The sequence below is a fragment of the Rhinolophus sinicus genome, linkage group LG01 (genome assembly GCF_036562045.2).
Source record: "Rhinolophus sinicus isolate RSC01 linkage group LG01, ASM3656204v1, whole genome shotgun sequence".
In the NCBI taxonomy this organism is placed as follows: domain Eukaryota; kingdom Metazoa; phylum Chordata; class Mammalia; order Chiroptera; family Rhinolophidae; genus Rhinolophus; species Rhinolophus sinicus.
The window spans coordinates 154,059,166-154,075,752 of record NC_133751.1 but is presented as its reverse complement, the minus strand read 5'-3'; the positions used below and the strand labels follow the sequence as shown (position 1 = coordinate 154,075,752).

The following is a 16,587-nucleotide window of genomic DNA, read 5'->3' as shown; positions in this document are numbered from 1 at the left end:
CTGGGTTGGAGACACAGGAGGCGGGAGCCACACGATCTGCAACCTGCCATCCACTTGTCTCTGCCAACCAATCTCTTTTGCTAACTGCAATCCGCTCTTGCTAGCTCAGCCACCATCTTCTTGCTAGCTCAGCCACCATCTTCTTGCTAGCCCCCATTTGCTGCTAGCGTAGCCACAGCAGTTATATTAGTGCCCAGTGGCTCACTGGTTATAGCTGACGGCCAACTAGCCACAGCTGATGGCCATCCAATGACAGTTGATGGCCATTTACTACCTGAGCCAGTACCTTTCCACGTGAGGCCGAGAGCCTGGAAACTGCACTCCTGACTCTATCCCCACAATCATTATCATCATTATGACTATTATTACTATTATTATTTTTAGCATGAAATGATCCCTACTCTACCCCATTCCAGCTCAATGTCTCTCCTCATTCAAATCTGGACAATAGTATGTTTGCCCAACAGCCTGCTGACCCCTGCTTCCAAAGTCTGTGAAAAAGGCCTGGTTTCAGTGAGGCTTGTCATTCCAAAGTCTGCTCAAGTGGCAAGGGCTTGAGAGAATTCACTTTTGCTTAGTCCTCGAAGGCATTTCCCTGGTGGCAATTGGTGAGGACAAGAGAAAGAGAAAAGATCTGGCTGTCCGTCAATAGGACTGGACTCCCACACAAATGTCAGAGCTTGGCTAGCAAAAGCTGCCTTTTCTCTTTCTGTGTGGCTCTCTTTCTTTGTAAAAAATCAGCAGTGCTCTCTAGATTTCTTTCCCTTTCCTCCCTAAAGACTCTGTGGTAGTTGGTAGCCCCTTCTTCTCTTCCATTCTCTCAACTGAAAGCACCGGCTGCCCCACTGTGTTACCTCCTTGCTCACTTCTCACCCCACTCGCATTTCTCCTTTATCCTATTTGGGATTTGTATTCCTCTTTGGAACGTTTACCCTCCTACGCTTCTCTTTCTAACATTTTCTGTTCTGTTCTCTCACCTTCCTCCTGTGGCTTAGGACTGTTCTCCTAGACTCTCATCAGGGTCCATTGGTCAGTTAGCCCATGCATCAGTCTCAGCTGAGGGGAGAGGTGAAGGTGAGGCCCGTGGAGAAGAAAACCCACAAAGGAGGAGGAAAGGCATCAAATGAGACTTGCAAAGAATGGGGGAAGGGGAAATTAGAGGCCCCTGGAGCCTAAAAATAAAACTAATAAGTGGGGCAACACTTGGCTTTTCTGTTCTGTTCCAACTTTATATATAACAGTTTGTAATCTACGATATTATATTAGAAATATATTAACATAATGAATTAATATGTTAGAAATAATTAACAATAGTAATTAATATATCAGGAATAATTTTTGTAAAATGTCTGACATAGTATGTGGAACATAATAGACACTCAAAAAAAGATGGTTATTACCTTATTGCTTTTTAAAATCCAAAGTGATTCAAATAAATGTAGGAGAATTGGGTTCAAACCACGGAGTAATATCTAATTTTGATAGAGGCAGCACTGTTTTCTTGGCTCTCTATGTTATAACATACAGATTGTGGCAGTCAGTTGTGAGGATTGTCAGGAAATATATAACAATAGTCACCAAGCACTGACATTTGAGTATGATGATTTTGGAAACAGGAGAGTATAAATGTAAAGACCTAGACTCCAGTCCTACACTTGTATTAGTCTTGGAAATGTTCTGCAACCTCCGGGCTCTTTTTTCCTAATCTGCATAACGGAGATACTAGAGAACCAACCGCACCGGGTTGTTCCTAGCTCCCATGGGATCACATATGCAAAGCGGATGGCAGAGCTTAGCACATAGTGATCACTCAATAAAGGCTGTCCACTATTGGGTTACTATTTTAATTAGAGCAGATTCATGTTTATCTTTGTAAAAACATTGATTTTACTCCCTTGCCTTCTGATTTTCTTTTCTTGAGAGACAAAGAAAGGGACTTGAGTTAGCTAACCCTTTTGGAGTCTGTGACCCATGAGAAATTCATATCTTATGTGGACTAAGGCAGGAAAAATATCAGGCACCATGATGGTAGATTACTCATCAACTCTATGACACCTGCCTATCATATTTCTGGTGTTTCAAATACCCATAGAACATTTTCCAACAGAGTGGTGTTCAGTAATTCATAAGGCAGTTCACCATATGCTAGATTTATTTCACTAGGGTCCGAGGGATAATTTGTGCTATTAGGAAAGATATGTGAAGCCATTTGTGGGATGGCAGGTAGACTTTACTGGTGAAGGAGGATTTGTTGACCATTTCTTATTATAGGGCATTTTTCGAATCCCAGAACTATATGGTTTATGCTAATTCTTTTGACCAATATCTATAGAGCATCCACTACTTTCTGGCTCTGGGCTGGGTGCCAGGGAGTCAAAGGTGCATTAGACATGTCACAGCCTGGTGAGAAAGCATAGGGGCTTGCACACAGCTGAATAAATATTTGTTGAGGCAACTTGGAAATAAGCCTTTCCTTAATCATAAATGCTGTTAGAGAGCTAAAAACAAAGTACCCCAGATGGGCAGGGGAGGGACCAACTTCTCTGGCTTGTGACAGGTTTGCTGCCTGGAAAAGTCCTTACTGTGCTTAAACATCCCTCTGTGCTGTCTGTCCAGGGCTTAATGAAATCCACCGAGAACACCTGGCACAAAGTCCCAGGACAGGGCACTGTGCAGTGGCCAGTACAAAACCCAATTCTTGCCCTTGGGGACTTCTCTCTTCTTTTTCTTCTTTTAAGCTAGGAATTGTATGACGTTCTGGTTTCCACTCCAGCCTGTTTTAGTGGCTGAGGCACAGCTGGAGAAAGACTTCGGTTAGAGAGCATGCCGGACCATAAACGAACAGAATCAGTAAAGCAAACTCCTGGGCAGCAGCCATGCAATGAAAGGGAACCACTGTGTCCATGGCCAGAGAAAGGTTGGGTGAGTGTTATTTGCAGAGAACGTGCCTGGCTCCTGGCTCCTCCGCCCTCCGCTGCCCATGGTGGGAGCTGCTTGGCTTCGTCTTGCTCATTCAGTCTCGCCCAGGTGCCAGCCAAGGCCAACCCAGGTCCCTATCAGGAGAAGAGAGAGGACCTGTGGCCAGTAACAGAGTGGCTTGGAATCGCCTCAGGTTCCCAACTGACTGTTTGCCCAACCCTTAGGAGCAGAAGCAAGTATGTTTTGGTTTTTTTTTCTTTGTGTCTAACTGGACCATCCTATATCCTGCTTACTGCAACGGGCACCTGTCTTGTTCTGGGTACATCACTCTTTGGAGCCTCATTTTCTCAATTGTCAGGTGACTATGTAAACACCTAGTCGCAGGGCTGTTTTTAGCGACAAATGAGATGACCTGTGAGGCACCTGTCACGGGGAAGATGCACAATTTGTGTTGGTGTCTGAGTCCTGGCCTTTGTATGTTTTGTCACATCTATATTCTTGAGGCCTGGCGTTACTCCTTTGACATGAAGCCCGATTGTTTTGGTGTAGAGGACACTTGGCAGACCACAGTGTAAAACTATGCATTTTATTGATCAATTCATGTGTGCTACCTGCATACCTTCTTTGAACCTCATTCCCTTCCCTTCTCCCTACTCCTGACAGGGTGTCTCCTAATTAATTTCTTTTGAGGGTATGGGACTCAGAGACCTCTGTAGGGGCACAGAGAGGCTATAGGCCCCTGAGCTAGCGTGTAGGGGCTTGAGTCTACCCCAATATCTCTTGTCTCTCCTCTTCCTCAGCCGTGGCTCAGCTGCTTGGGGAGTTACCCTGGAAGAGGTCCCTCAGAGACCAAAGGACACTGGCTCCTGACCTTCCTGTCAGTTTCTTTTCCTGGGGGCTCTGGAAATCTGAGGGGAAATCTTTCCAGGTGCTGGTTTTCAGGCAGGAGAGGAGCATCTGTGAGCCCTGTAGGGCAGAATGGTAGAGTATCAAGTGAGAACCCATTCCCAGCGATGTGACCAAGGCCACTTGAGGAATGTAGGAACCAAATACAGATGGGGCTTACTACTTTGCTCAGCTGAAGAATGTCAAGAAACGCCCAAGTGGCAGAAAATTGCATGGCCCCAATTTCTATCTAAATAAAAATAAATGATTCCTAAATTAATGCCTCAGTTTGCAAGACTGAAAAAGAAAAAAATCAGAGAGAAAACATTTCAAAATTAGCTCTGAATACGTCATGGTCCAAGATTTTGATCAGTGTCTCATTTAAAAAGTAAATAAAATAACACACCAACCTCTCAGTGGATACTGGATTACATGCTGGCTAGTTCATCAAACACCTTAGCAAATTCTAAAGAGATTAGGGAGTGAATCCAAGTGCTAGTGCACAGGGCCCCCTACCCAAGCCCAGGGCAAAGATGGAGAAGCCAATGCACAATGTCAAATTCTCCAGTTGCTACCAGGGCTGGAGCGAAGGGTGGTGAACTTTCTGAACAACTACCCTGGGCAGAGAAAAAGGGTAGATCCCTTTACAGAAGTGAAAATGAAAGGGATATGATAAGGGAGACAATTATTCATGGTGTACTCTGAATATTATAACATGGGATTAGTAAGAGGGCTTTCTTCCATTGAGCTTATTTCTAGACAAATTACTTTGGCCCATAGTAGGGAAAATAATAAAAACAAAACCGTAAAATTAATGCTTATTTAAAACAAAGAGATAAAAGATATGGAAAACTATTTCAAGGGGCCCCAGGCATGAGTGGCTGTGAGGCATGGAAGAGAGTGGTCACTAGGGGAAACCCAGGGATGGGTAACAGGAGGGTCCCTGCTGTCCTCTGGCTTTCCTTAGCACATTCCTTGTTCATGCCTCCTCTTTCCTTCCCATCTTCCTGTCTCCCCCAACTACTTCTTAGCTACCAGCAGCCTCCTTGGTCTTGCATTCTATTTCAACCGGAGGAGGGTCTTGTTCCATCAGAACTGAATCGTTTATCTGAAAAGGAATTCACACAAGCAGTGGAGGCTGATACTGGTAGTCTATTAGGTTACATTTGTATTTCACCAGGGAGTCCTTTAAGGCTTATCAGAAAAGAGGGAAGGAGCCTTTTGTTTCACAAGTGTCACAAACTGTTCACATGGCATGTATCTTTGAATGGAGGAAGAGGATGGGCAAGTTTCAGAATTCCCAAAATCACTGCAGGTAGACAGCTGTCTGCTTCCTGTATAGCTCAGGCCTCATCTGCAATGAGCTTGGGGACTTCTGTTGTCTTTGCCTTCCTTGTCACGGCTGTCTGCTTGCGATGCTTTCAGTATACTGTAACTCCATGACAAAAAAGACTGTCTCTGTCTTACAAATAAGGGAGAACATTTATGTGCGCATACTATGTTCAGTTAGTTTTCTAAGCCCTTTACGATTATTAACTAATTTTGTTGTACAACCTTCAAAGATAGGTGAGTCTATGACCATTTTAAAGATGAGGCATGGAGTCATTGAACAGTCTGCCTAAGGTCACAGAGAGGACAATGAAATGCCAAATTAGGATTCAAACCCAAGCTGTCTGACTCCCAGGCTCACACTGTAAACCATGATATAGATTGTATTCCCATCACCTAGTACAGTGCCTGGAAAACAGTCATTGTTTCTGATTTTCCTTTTATGTCTTTCTGATGGTTAATTTTATGGGTCAACATGGCTGGGCCAGAGTGCCCAGATATTTGGTCAAACATTATTCTGGATGTTTCTGTGAGGATCTGTTTAGATGAGATTTACATTTAAATCAATGGACTTGGAGTAAAGCACTTTGCTATCCATAATGAGGGTGGGTCTCATCCAAATAGATTTAAGTCCTGAATAGAACAAAAGACTGATCTTCCCTGAGCAAGAGTGAATTCTCCAGCAAACTGCCTTTGGACTCCAGCTGCAATTCCTCAGTTTCCAGCCTGCCATCCTCCCCTATCAGCTTTGGGACTTGCCAGGCCTCCACAACTATGTGAGCCATTTCTTAAAATAAAACTCTTCTTATACATACATCCTACTGGTCCTGTTTGTCTTGAGAACCCTGACTACTAGTCTCCTTTGCTAACATGTACCTCAAGGTTTGGAGCTTGGCCTTTTTTTCTCAAAGTTTTGCTTGTTTTATAAGCAAATTTTTCCTGTTCATGGCCTCAAGTATTATCTATATGCCAATGACTCTTCTAACTCAGATGCATCTATGGCGCTCCAGACCTACATATCCAACCATATAATTAGAATGCGTTCTTGGGTATCTGTGGGGCACCTGACTGTAGCATGTACAAAGTAAATTCATGATCCTGCAACTCTGATTCTCTTTCAGGGTTCTCTATCTTTGTAAAATGGACCTGTATCTACCAGAAAGACCAGGAACCATTCTTAACAGTTCTTGCTCCCTTACCTCCCTACTGAATCCATCACTATGTCCTGCCAATGTCACTTCAGGAATTTCTCGTACCTTTTTACTTCTCTCTATCTCCACTACCACCGCCTTACTCAACCTGTGGGTATGTCTTATCTTGACTCCTATGGTAACTTTTCAAGTGGAGCTAGCTAGCGGCCCATTCTGTTTCTCCTTTAATCTTTTTTCTTCACACACTCCAGTCACAGTACTCTTTTCTAAAAACTAAAGCTGATTATATCGTCCAGCGTCACTACCTGTTGGAAGCCATTCTGTGACTTTCTATTGTGCTCGGGAAGAAGGCTGAATTCTTCACATGACCACATGGTGCTTCCCAAGGTCCTGCAGGCTATCATCCCGCAGCAATTTCCTCCTTCCTCTCCACACTCCATCTAACCTCACTTTTTACTCAGTTTCTTGAAAATCCTTCCTCATATCACTGACCTTTTGTACATACTGTTTTCATTTTTAAAAAATGTACAGAATTATTCCCAACCTCTCAACTCTCCTATCAAGAGTCACTTCGAGGGGAAAACTGTTGTGTTCCACACTTCCCTCCCTCAGTCTAGTCAGATCCCTTTGTTATACAGCCTCATAGTATTTATCTACATTAATATGAATCATAATAGCTAAGATTTATTGGTGCTTATCGAGTTCAAGTATCAAGCACAATGCTAAATATTTTGCATCCATTATACTGAAATATTATCTAACTAAAACTGCAACGAAATCCGAGAAGTAGGTAATATTATTATTAGTATTCTCTTTTACAGAGAAGGAACCGGAGAACCTGGGTGGGAAGCTGAGTGCCTATTTGGTAGTAGGATGACGTGGTGAATATTTGGCTCTCCCACTGGAACGTGTACTTGGAGTGAGCTGGGGTCAGGTCTGTTAGTGATCAGCGTTGTTAGGGGACCGTCTGGCACTTAGAATGTGTTCAATACCTACTTGTTGATTGAAAGAATGATCAATTTTGAGTGAGTAACGAATCAGGACGCGATTTAATATTAAAACTAACTGGGCAGCCCTTTTATTCTCTACTCTTAAATTAGTCGCCTGTGAGATTATTTACAAATTCTAGACAGCTGCTTGCAAATGAGAAAGTGGCATTCCCAATACTAGAGATGTTTTAGAGTACCTTCCACTCTTCGTGTTGATGACCATCTGCTTCATTTCCAAATGAGGCAGCAATTTAGTTTAATTTTGCTCACAGCAAAGGATGTTTCTTTCTTTTGTTTTTTGGTACCAGTTCTTTGGAGGTTTCTAAAACACAGGGAATCACACACACAGACACACCCTTACAAACATGTGCATGCTGAGTTAGGTGAGTCCACACTGGCAGTTGTAACAAGTAAACCCTAACTTTTTCAGCTTAACAACATAGTTGATTATTTCTTATTTGAGTAATAACCTAATGGGGGTGTTCCTGCGTGGCCAGACAGCTTTCTACCTCGTGATCCAGGAGCCCAGGCTCCCTCTGTGCCTGAGGGCCTCAGGGTTCTCTCACCCAGACAGCAGCAGGGGACAGCAAGCAGGGAGAAGGCACACCCACTTCCTAAAAATCCTGGCCCCCAAAAGAAGCATGTCACTTCCACTCATATCCCATTGCTAGAATTTCATCATGTGTTCACAGCCAACTCTAAGGAAGGCAAGGAAATGCTGTCTAGTTATATGCCCAGGAAGAAAAGAGAGAAAACATATTTGAGTGAGTGAGTCACCAGCCATCTTGGTCCCATCCTCCCATCCCTATACTATAAAGTGGAGAGATGTTATAAGATTAGTTCAAAGTGCCCTGGAATATGGGAAGATGGAGCTGAATTTTAACAGTGGGCATCTAGAAAGGTCCTTGGAGGAGGGTATTTTTAGTGCCATCTTAAAGGATAGGTAAGTCCTTGATGGAGATCCTCTTGTAACTGAGACCAGTGACAAAAGGGTGAGGTCTGAAGTCAGGAGGAAGTAAGGGTGTGAAAAAAATGTATGCTTGTGCCTTGGCCTATGTGTACATAGCATTGTATAAAGATGAAATTATTTTAATGATCTCTTTTTCCTGGTTTTCCTGAATTCCTCCTATAAGTAATTAAATAACAAACAGAATTACCCCCTCCACCATGAGTATCTTAATCCCTAATGTGAAGATATGAAATAATTAGAGGGTGTTCTGTGTAACAATTTTAAGGTCATGGAAAACTTCTATTTTCAAGACTATGCTAATTATACAGGAAAAGGCCAAACAAAGGGAAGGTATACAATTAGCAGAGCATAATTTAAAACCAGCCCTGTTTAGAGGCTCTTCTGAATCTAGATATGTAATATATCAAGAGTGATCTAGTATTTCTCTTTTGGAGGATAACTCTGGAGATTTTAGAAATGTAGGGGTTGTCCATTTTGAATTTGATTGTGGTGCTGGTATAGGGAAACATATACTCGAGTCTAAGTGGGATCGAGGAAAGAGCAGGGTCTGTCGGGGTAGAAGACCTCTGTCCCTTCCTTGGTTTGCCGCTTATTGGCTGGGTGACCATAACCTCTCTGAACTGCTTCCTCCACTGTATGGGGATAGTAATACATATGAAAGCACTTAGCACTGAGCCTGTACTATATTAAAAACCCATTTTTAAATTTTAGCTCCATTTCCCTTCTGTTCTCCCACTTTCTTTTTTTTAAAGCAGGATTTCATTCACCTCAATAAAAATCCTTAAGACTTTAAGAACTGTACAAGAATGACTGTAATATCAGATGGATGTACTTCCTCTAAGTCTACCAACCTTCAATAAAGGCAGTTATAATATCAGTGGCTCTATGTGAGCGATGTCAAGGATAAAGAAATACTTCAGTTGTCAAATCCAAGGAAGGCTGACTCAGCTCTTCATTTCTTCCAAAGAAGATAAACTGCATCTCATGCAATTTACTTTTTGCTAGGGGCTTCTTGTTTTGTTTTCAAACAAGATCTTCAGTGCAAAAGACAAATTCTCCTACGTGTACATTAAAAGGGCCATGATGAATCCCATAAAACTTTGGGCTTTTCTCTAGATTCTTTTACCAGAATAACACAAATTGACATGAAAAGCTGAGAGCTTAAACATTGTACAATATTACATATTATTCAATTGCAAAATGCAAAATTGCGCTCATGCCAAGCCTCAGCTCAGCTATGGATGGCCTATACACTGGAGTGCATCTCTGTATTGACTGAAAGGACAGAGGCCCGCAGCTCCTTGAGAAGGCATTAGGATTGCATTATCATATCAGTAGCCCACATGCAAAGTTCTTGGTTAAAAAAAAAGATGATAATCCAGAGGCAAGAGATAAAATATGTGAGTTTGACTTGTGTAAACAAATCAAAGGCATTTAGAGTCAAGCTACTTAATCTATCTTAAAGCATTGACAGGAATATAAACATCAGAACAGCCTGGGAGCCCGAACAGGAATACATTGAGAGAGTAGAAGCAAATAAAGATTATTTGCTACTTTTCCCTGATTTACTATGATCCAGCTGTATTGGCCTTCTTTCTGTTCTGTGAACTAGCCAAGCTCAAAGCCTCTTGTCTTAAAGCCTCTATAAATCATCCTTCTGCCTCTTCAGAGATGCCTCTTGTAATAGTCACGATTGTCTCCGTTAAGCTGCATTAACAAATAGCTTCCGTATCTCAGTGGCTTAAGACAATAAACGTTTGTTGTTTGCTCATGCTACATGCCCAGAGTGGACTGGCTGAGGGGGCGTGGGTCTCTGTTCTTTGAAGTCATGCAAGTTCCAGGGTATGGGAGCAACCACATCTTGGACCACACCTCCAGTCAGAATGCCACAGGGCAAGGGAGCTAGAGTAACAACAACGAAATGCTCCAACATGAAAGTGACACCTGTTGTTTCTAAGCATAACTCATTGGCCAGACCAAATCCCATGGCCCCTTAAATCCCAGGGAGACCAAGGCAATGCAACCCTATCGCATGCCTGGAAAAGGAAGGGAATAGGGAGGCTCTCTTGACTCTCACACCTCCCCTGATCACCCTCTATAAAGCAGGTTCTAGCTCGTCACTGCCTGAGCACCCTTTCGTATTTTTTCATAGTGTCTATCATACTGTGTAATTGCATTATCTATTTATTTTCTGTTTGGTTTTTGGTCAGTTTCCACTGTTGGACTATAAGATCCTCTACGAGGAAGAACCATGTCAGTAGGCTAATTCTATGAAATAGTTCTCAAAAATGGTCAATCTGCTTAATATGTTTAAACACTGAATATATTTGTCTTGAATTGGGAGACCCTTACAGCAATGACCTCATGTCTCTGAGTGTCAGTCCTTTCTGGCTGCATGCTCACCACTCTCCATCACCCCTTATCATCTCTCTCTACACAATGACAGAGGCTAAGGCCAAGGCAAACTGGGCATTCCTTCACATGCTGTTAGGAAGCAAACTGGAAAACTAGTAACTCAAACCTCACAGAAATCTTCTAAGGTGGTGAAAACCAACATACTCAATGCAAATCACTGTACACTTTGTAATAAATGAAAAGAAGAAAGAAACTTGGTGAATTGGCATTTTGTTGAATTTACTCTTAGCAAATTAGCTTGCAGGGAAACAGCTCCGAGCTACCCGCTCGCTCTCCAGTAACAGATGTACTTCATTGTCAGACTGAGCCGGCTAATTAGAAGGTACTCTGAAATAACTGTCCTTTTTATGGGCAAAAAACTTCAGTTTAAAGAGATTAAGTTGTTGGCACAAATCACAGAGCTGATGGTGGGAAAGATAAAAGTATGATTCAAGTCTCTCCTCACTGGTGTGGTGCTTCCTTTCCCCGAGTCACACAGCAGGAAGGCTGCAATCATTTTCATAAACATAGCACTCAATGTAGGGCAAAAAGTAAGTGTAGAAAAGAATATTCTGGGTATTTGGCTTGCTTTTTATCACTTGCAATAAAAACATTTTCATGGAAAAAAACATTTTCATGATTAATTGTTACTCTTGACACTTCTTTATAACTATACCAACATTTTCTAGATGAAATACTATTATTTTCAAGGGAAATAAGAAATAATTGAAGTACAACTGCCTGTGGGACAGGTTATTTCAGCAAAGAAGTTTCAAGAATCAATTAGCTATGGCCTTAGAGAAATGGATTTTTAAATAGGCATCATCTCAGGTCACCTAAGGCAGTTCTTTAGTTCTCTAATATTTCTTCTTAAAAGAGGCCACCACTAAAATAAGTCAAAGGTTTCATAGATACTTGTAAGTATGACTGTTTAAAAAAGGACCTTTTTTTTAGCTATCATCTTTTTTTCTCCTGTATCATTCAGGAAAAGACATTTATGACAAGTATTTTACGTACTATAGCAGGCAAACATTAATAAAAGCAAAAAAAACCCCACCTATTCTCTCTACTCATTAGTACTTACATGTTGATTTCCGATTTTATAGGACTGCTGTTATTTTTCCAGCATGACGGGCCACATAACTGAACAGTATGTTCTCCTACCTGTTGGACCGAGCCTGCTGTTTTCTTCTGACTATAGGTGCAGGGCACAAACCATAGTCTCAATCCGATGAGAAGATTTGGAGTCGCTCGTGCCAGGAACAGCTGCTGCTTAGCAAACTGCGGGATCCTGTGTGGATAACAAGACGAGAGAAAACTTTAGAAACAATGGAAATTCATCAGGCTCTGAGAAATAAAGATAGTTCTGTCATTTTTTAAAAAAGACATGTTTAGTCTACAAGTATAATACATAGAATGACATGTGGGTAAACACTCAATGAAGGTTGAGCAAATGAAAAAGAGAATAAATAAATGAACAAATGAATGTCAGAACTGGTCCTAGGATTGCAAACCTATACGCCTACAAGACCAGGCAAGTAGGGTAAATGAGGAAGCGGACTGGACTGGCTGTGAGACAACAGGAATAGCAGGGCTGTGGTACCCTAGTGAGTACGTGTCCCATCTGAAGGGGGCAGCACTGCTCAGGTATAGCTGATGGTTTTCATTGATGCGATAGAGAAAAACAAGCCCGATAAGGCCACAACTTCACATTTTCAAGGGAAGGCAGAAATACAGATTTTAATGTGAAATCTCTTTATTTTTAGTGTTCAATTAAACAAATCAAAACTGAGGTTCAAACGAGACTAAAGCAAAAGCCAACCTGCGGGTCAGGATTAGCTCTTGGGTGGCCAGCTTTTACCTAAAATCTAGGGTAACATCTTTAATTTCCAAATGATAAAAAAGGGTCCAGAGGACTGAAGCCACTTGGACAAAGACACTCAGCTAATTCATGTAGAGCTGGGGTTTCTAGCCACGAGTATCTTCCCTTTCACTTAAGACTTTCACTTTCACTTATGACCACTCTGAGACTGGCCAACCCCAGCTGCCTCCAGTTTATCTGATCCTTGGGTCTCAGCATTTATGGAGTGCTTACTATACACTAATTTACTTACATTTATTACCTGTAATCATCACCACAATCCTCTTTGTTTTATGTCATTGTCTTCACTTTAGTAATGAGAAACTCATGAACTTGGGAGATGAAGTCTCTTGTCTAATGCCACCCTGGTATGTAGTGGACCCAGTGTTTGAATCTAGGTCTTCTCCGCTTAACCGTTTGTTTAGCCCACCTCTCCAGTGCCTTATCAGAAACTGTAATGTCAGTTTTTAAGTTAGAGGTATTGCAACTTTCCAGAATATAAAATATGTCTACATTCAAATGTTGGTTTTACAATACAAAACAATATTTCAAAGTCAAATAGAAATGAATTTCACTATCTACTCTTTTGGATAATTACCATTATTGCTATTTCTCCTTGGGCAGATAATTGAAAATTGACTATATAAATTGTCATGTTTTTCTGGGGAAATAGCCTAGGCTCAAAATTTGTCACCCATATTTTAATCTAAGTTACAATTTTACCAGGCCCCAAAATTATAGCTACTATAGTACATTATTCTATTCCATCTCATTAATATCTTCTTTTTAGTTTCATGTGGAAAAAGGAATTTTGCCAGTGACATTTATGTCTAAGGAATCCATTCATTTTGCGTACCTCCACACCACAGTTAGCTATGAAATATTTTAGTGACAGAATAGGACAAATAGGATAGTAATAATATTTTAACATTCCCAGTTTTGCAATAACCCTCTGTGACAATAAATACATTTGCACTGTGAATCTCAAATGTAAGCATCTGGCCACGTTTGATCTGGCTTGTGTGTGGTCTGTCTGCAACCAAAGAATTGAATAAAGACCAAATAAAGTACCACTGAGTTGCCTATTTATTAATTTATCAAGATAAATTCTCAGATTCATTAGGAAAGCAGGTAGAGCTGATAGTTGATCTTCTTAGTTAATGGATTTAGGAGAGAGAACAGAGGGTTTTCATTCCCTTAGGTTTCAATACAATGAACTTATTTTTCTATTTCTCTTTGTCATAAGTCGAGTCCCAGGGAAACAGACCCGGGGAGACTCTGAGATACCCATGCAGAAAGTTTCTAGGAGCATGTTCTCAGGAGCAACACCTGTTCTGAGGGGAGAAGGAAGAAAGGGAGGGAGAGACAGAAATGTGATGCAGTCACAGCAGAGGCTTGAGGCAACCCCCTAGGGCACTCTGGAGCTGGGATGGGCCTGCAGATGTCCAGTGTGTGCTAGAGTTGGCTTGCATGGGCTCGGACAGAGCTGACTGCGCATCTCTCCCCAACTTCACAGTCGGTGACATCATGATGATACCTTCAATTTGGAGGCATGTGTGTGGGGTGTTTACAACATAATGATTGACAAATTCTAGAAACCAGAGCTTCTGTCACTCTCTTCTTCCTCAACCTCTGGAGAGCTGGTTTACCAGCAAACCCCCAGTTAGGAAAGATTGATTTGCACACCTCTCTGCCCATTCCATATGGTAAGTTCTTAATTGCACAGAGGGAATGATATCCTATATCGCTAGGTCTTGTATTACTGTGACTTCTTCAGGAAAGGTGTCTATCCTACACAGAATATATTTTAATCCCAGGATTTCTAGCCCTGCTGTGTTGTCAGTAATCTTTATTGTTGCCTTTCTGAAAGAAGAAACCAAGCTCCCATGGAAACACACCCATCCCTATAAAATACAACTTGGTGACATGACCGCCAAAGCCTAAGTGACAGTTATCAAAGGAGTCAGTACTGACAATGAACAACATCCTGGATAAAATACTTGAAAAAAGGCCAACTGAAATGATTTTAAAAGTAATACCATTTCTTTACTTGGAAACATGGTCATTCATACCAATAAAGTAGAATAATAAAAGCAGCGTATCTTTGTTTAATGAAGTCATAAAATATTTCTGGAGCCAATTTAGAATGCATACCATAGGTGGGAGATGATTTTAAATATATTAGTGGAGACACACAAAGAATTTGGGTTAAAATCATTCCAGCTTTTTAAAAAGTTAATTCCTAAGAAGATGAACTAAGCCAATTGATTTGCAAATATTAGTATCTTCAGGAACTCAGAGAGTTTATATGAGAGTGTTCACCATTAACTGAGGTAGCAGAAAATCTCAAGGGCACCATTCTGAACAAAGCAGTATGTCTCAAATTTCTTTCTTCTTCTGAATCCTTTACTCCATAGAAAAAGACAATGAAGGAAGACCCAAGATTTGACAAACAAATTATACAGAAATGCTTCTCAGCTTTGCCCTTTACATCCTATACCCACACTAAATCTTGGCAATGTACCAATTGCAAAAACATCACTTAGGCATTCAATTCAGGCAAAAACAATACATAGGAAATGGAAGAGAACTTGTCATAATTTTAGTATATGAGGTTAGAATTAGGAAACTCAGTAAGAAAAGTGCGGATGAGTCTGAAATTCAGTGATTAAAAAGTGTCTCAATATTTTAACTGTATCTCTTCTGTCATCTATCACATTTCTGTAACAGGCCTCAAAGCAGACAGGAAGTGAAGTTTTCAACATAAAATTACTGGATGCAAACTTTTTCTTCTGCATCAGAATTTAGCACAGAGCCTTGCACATGGTAGGAGCTCAGTATCTCTCAATATCTTGTTCTTAGATAAACTGATGAATCCACATTTGGATTCGATAATCAGCTTCTTAATTCCTCTCTTATAATATCCATGGTTTCATTCAACAAAACTGTGCTAAGTATTTTCTATGTTGTGGTATTTTACTAGGAGCTGGAAATACAGAGGAACTTCTATCCTTTCTGAGACAGATAAAAGTCAGATAATTAAATATAGTAAAGGAGACACTGAAACACAAAGGAGAGACCCCAAACCAGGTGTGTATATGTATGTGTGTGTGTCTTTGTATGTAAACAAATGCATTTTTTCTCTTGAATGAAGCATTCAGAATATTGATAATGAAGACCAATGGCTTCATTTGTTCTGACGATAAAATATGAATGCAGTTAATCTTTCTGTTCGTCAAACAGGAGATAGTGTGAGGATGAGGAATGTAGCATCGAGCCCTAAGAATAATCATTGGCCTATTTTTCCTGATTTTTAAGCTGAATTCATTCAACAGTTTAACAATATTTTTATTTTCCTTTTAAGTGCAATTCACATAGTAGATCCTGGTAATTTAAAGAAGAAGAAAATCTAAACTGCTTTCAAAGTCTTTCTAAGCAAGAAATTCCAAATACCTGACATGCTACGAGCCTTTTAAAAGTTTGATATAATTTCATGATACTTTTCAGAAATACCAATGTTCTAATTTATGCCTACTTATAAAATTTTAGCCTGTATAAATGAATTGTTTCATGAACGATTTTGATAGAACGTGAATTTATCTTTATAACAAGCAAACACGAAACAATGGAATAGATCCTTGTTTTTATTTGGCTGCCAAACTTTTTAGCTACAGCTTTAGGTCTCTGCCTTTATAGATGGCAGAAGCTGGTTCTGAAAATTAAGACCATTCCAGGGCATATGTGCAAAGGAATTTTGCAAAGCTTGCATATTGACTGAGTCAACTACTGCCTTGCTGGATTTTCAGGTCATGCTCACTTTATCTTGCTCTTCTATCATCTATCAAATACTGTTACAATAAATCATGCCATGTAAGCACATGGAATTTGAACATGACTTCTGATTTAGACAGAGACTGTCTCCAGCCAGCTAGCATCAATGAAAATTAAGTATGACCCAACTGTGGGAAGTTGCTTTGCTTTCTTTTTGTCTTTTTCTACACATTTTATTCTAGATCAGTCTTTTTAGAAATGGATACGGCATCTGTCACTGGAGACAATGGGTGACAGAATAGGCCAGTGACTGTACAA

The 16,587-nt window shown here is 40.7% G+C and overlaps 1 protein-coding gene across 12 annotated transcripts in view; it reads right to left on the bottom strand.

Moving 5' to 3' along the window:
- The window catches only part of B3GALT1 (beta-1,3-galactosyltransferase 1), a 520,641-nt gene that overhangs the window by 23,532 nt on the left and 480,522 nt on the right, over nucleotides 1-16,587 (bottom strand). For 10 of the 12 annotated variants that reach the window (XR_012497994.1, XM_074337449.1, XM_074337446.1 and 7 more), the window contains one exon: nucleotides 11,802-11,928. Coding sequence is in view for 1 of the 12 variants with exons in the window: in XM_074337506.1 (XP_074193607.1) it covers nucleotides 11,722-11,928 (207 nt within the window). In the remaining 11 variants the exon portion in view is untranslated. Of the gene's footprint in view, nucleotides 1-11,721; nucleotides 11,929-16,587 lie in introns of all 12 variants that reach the window. The other 2 variants (XM_074337506.1, XM_074337467.1) reach the window with 1 other exon arrangement.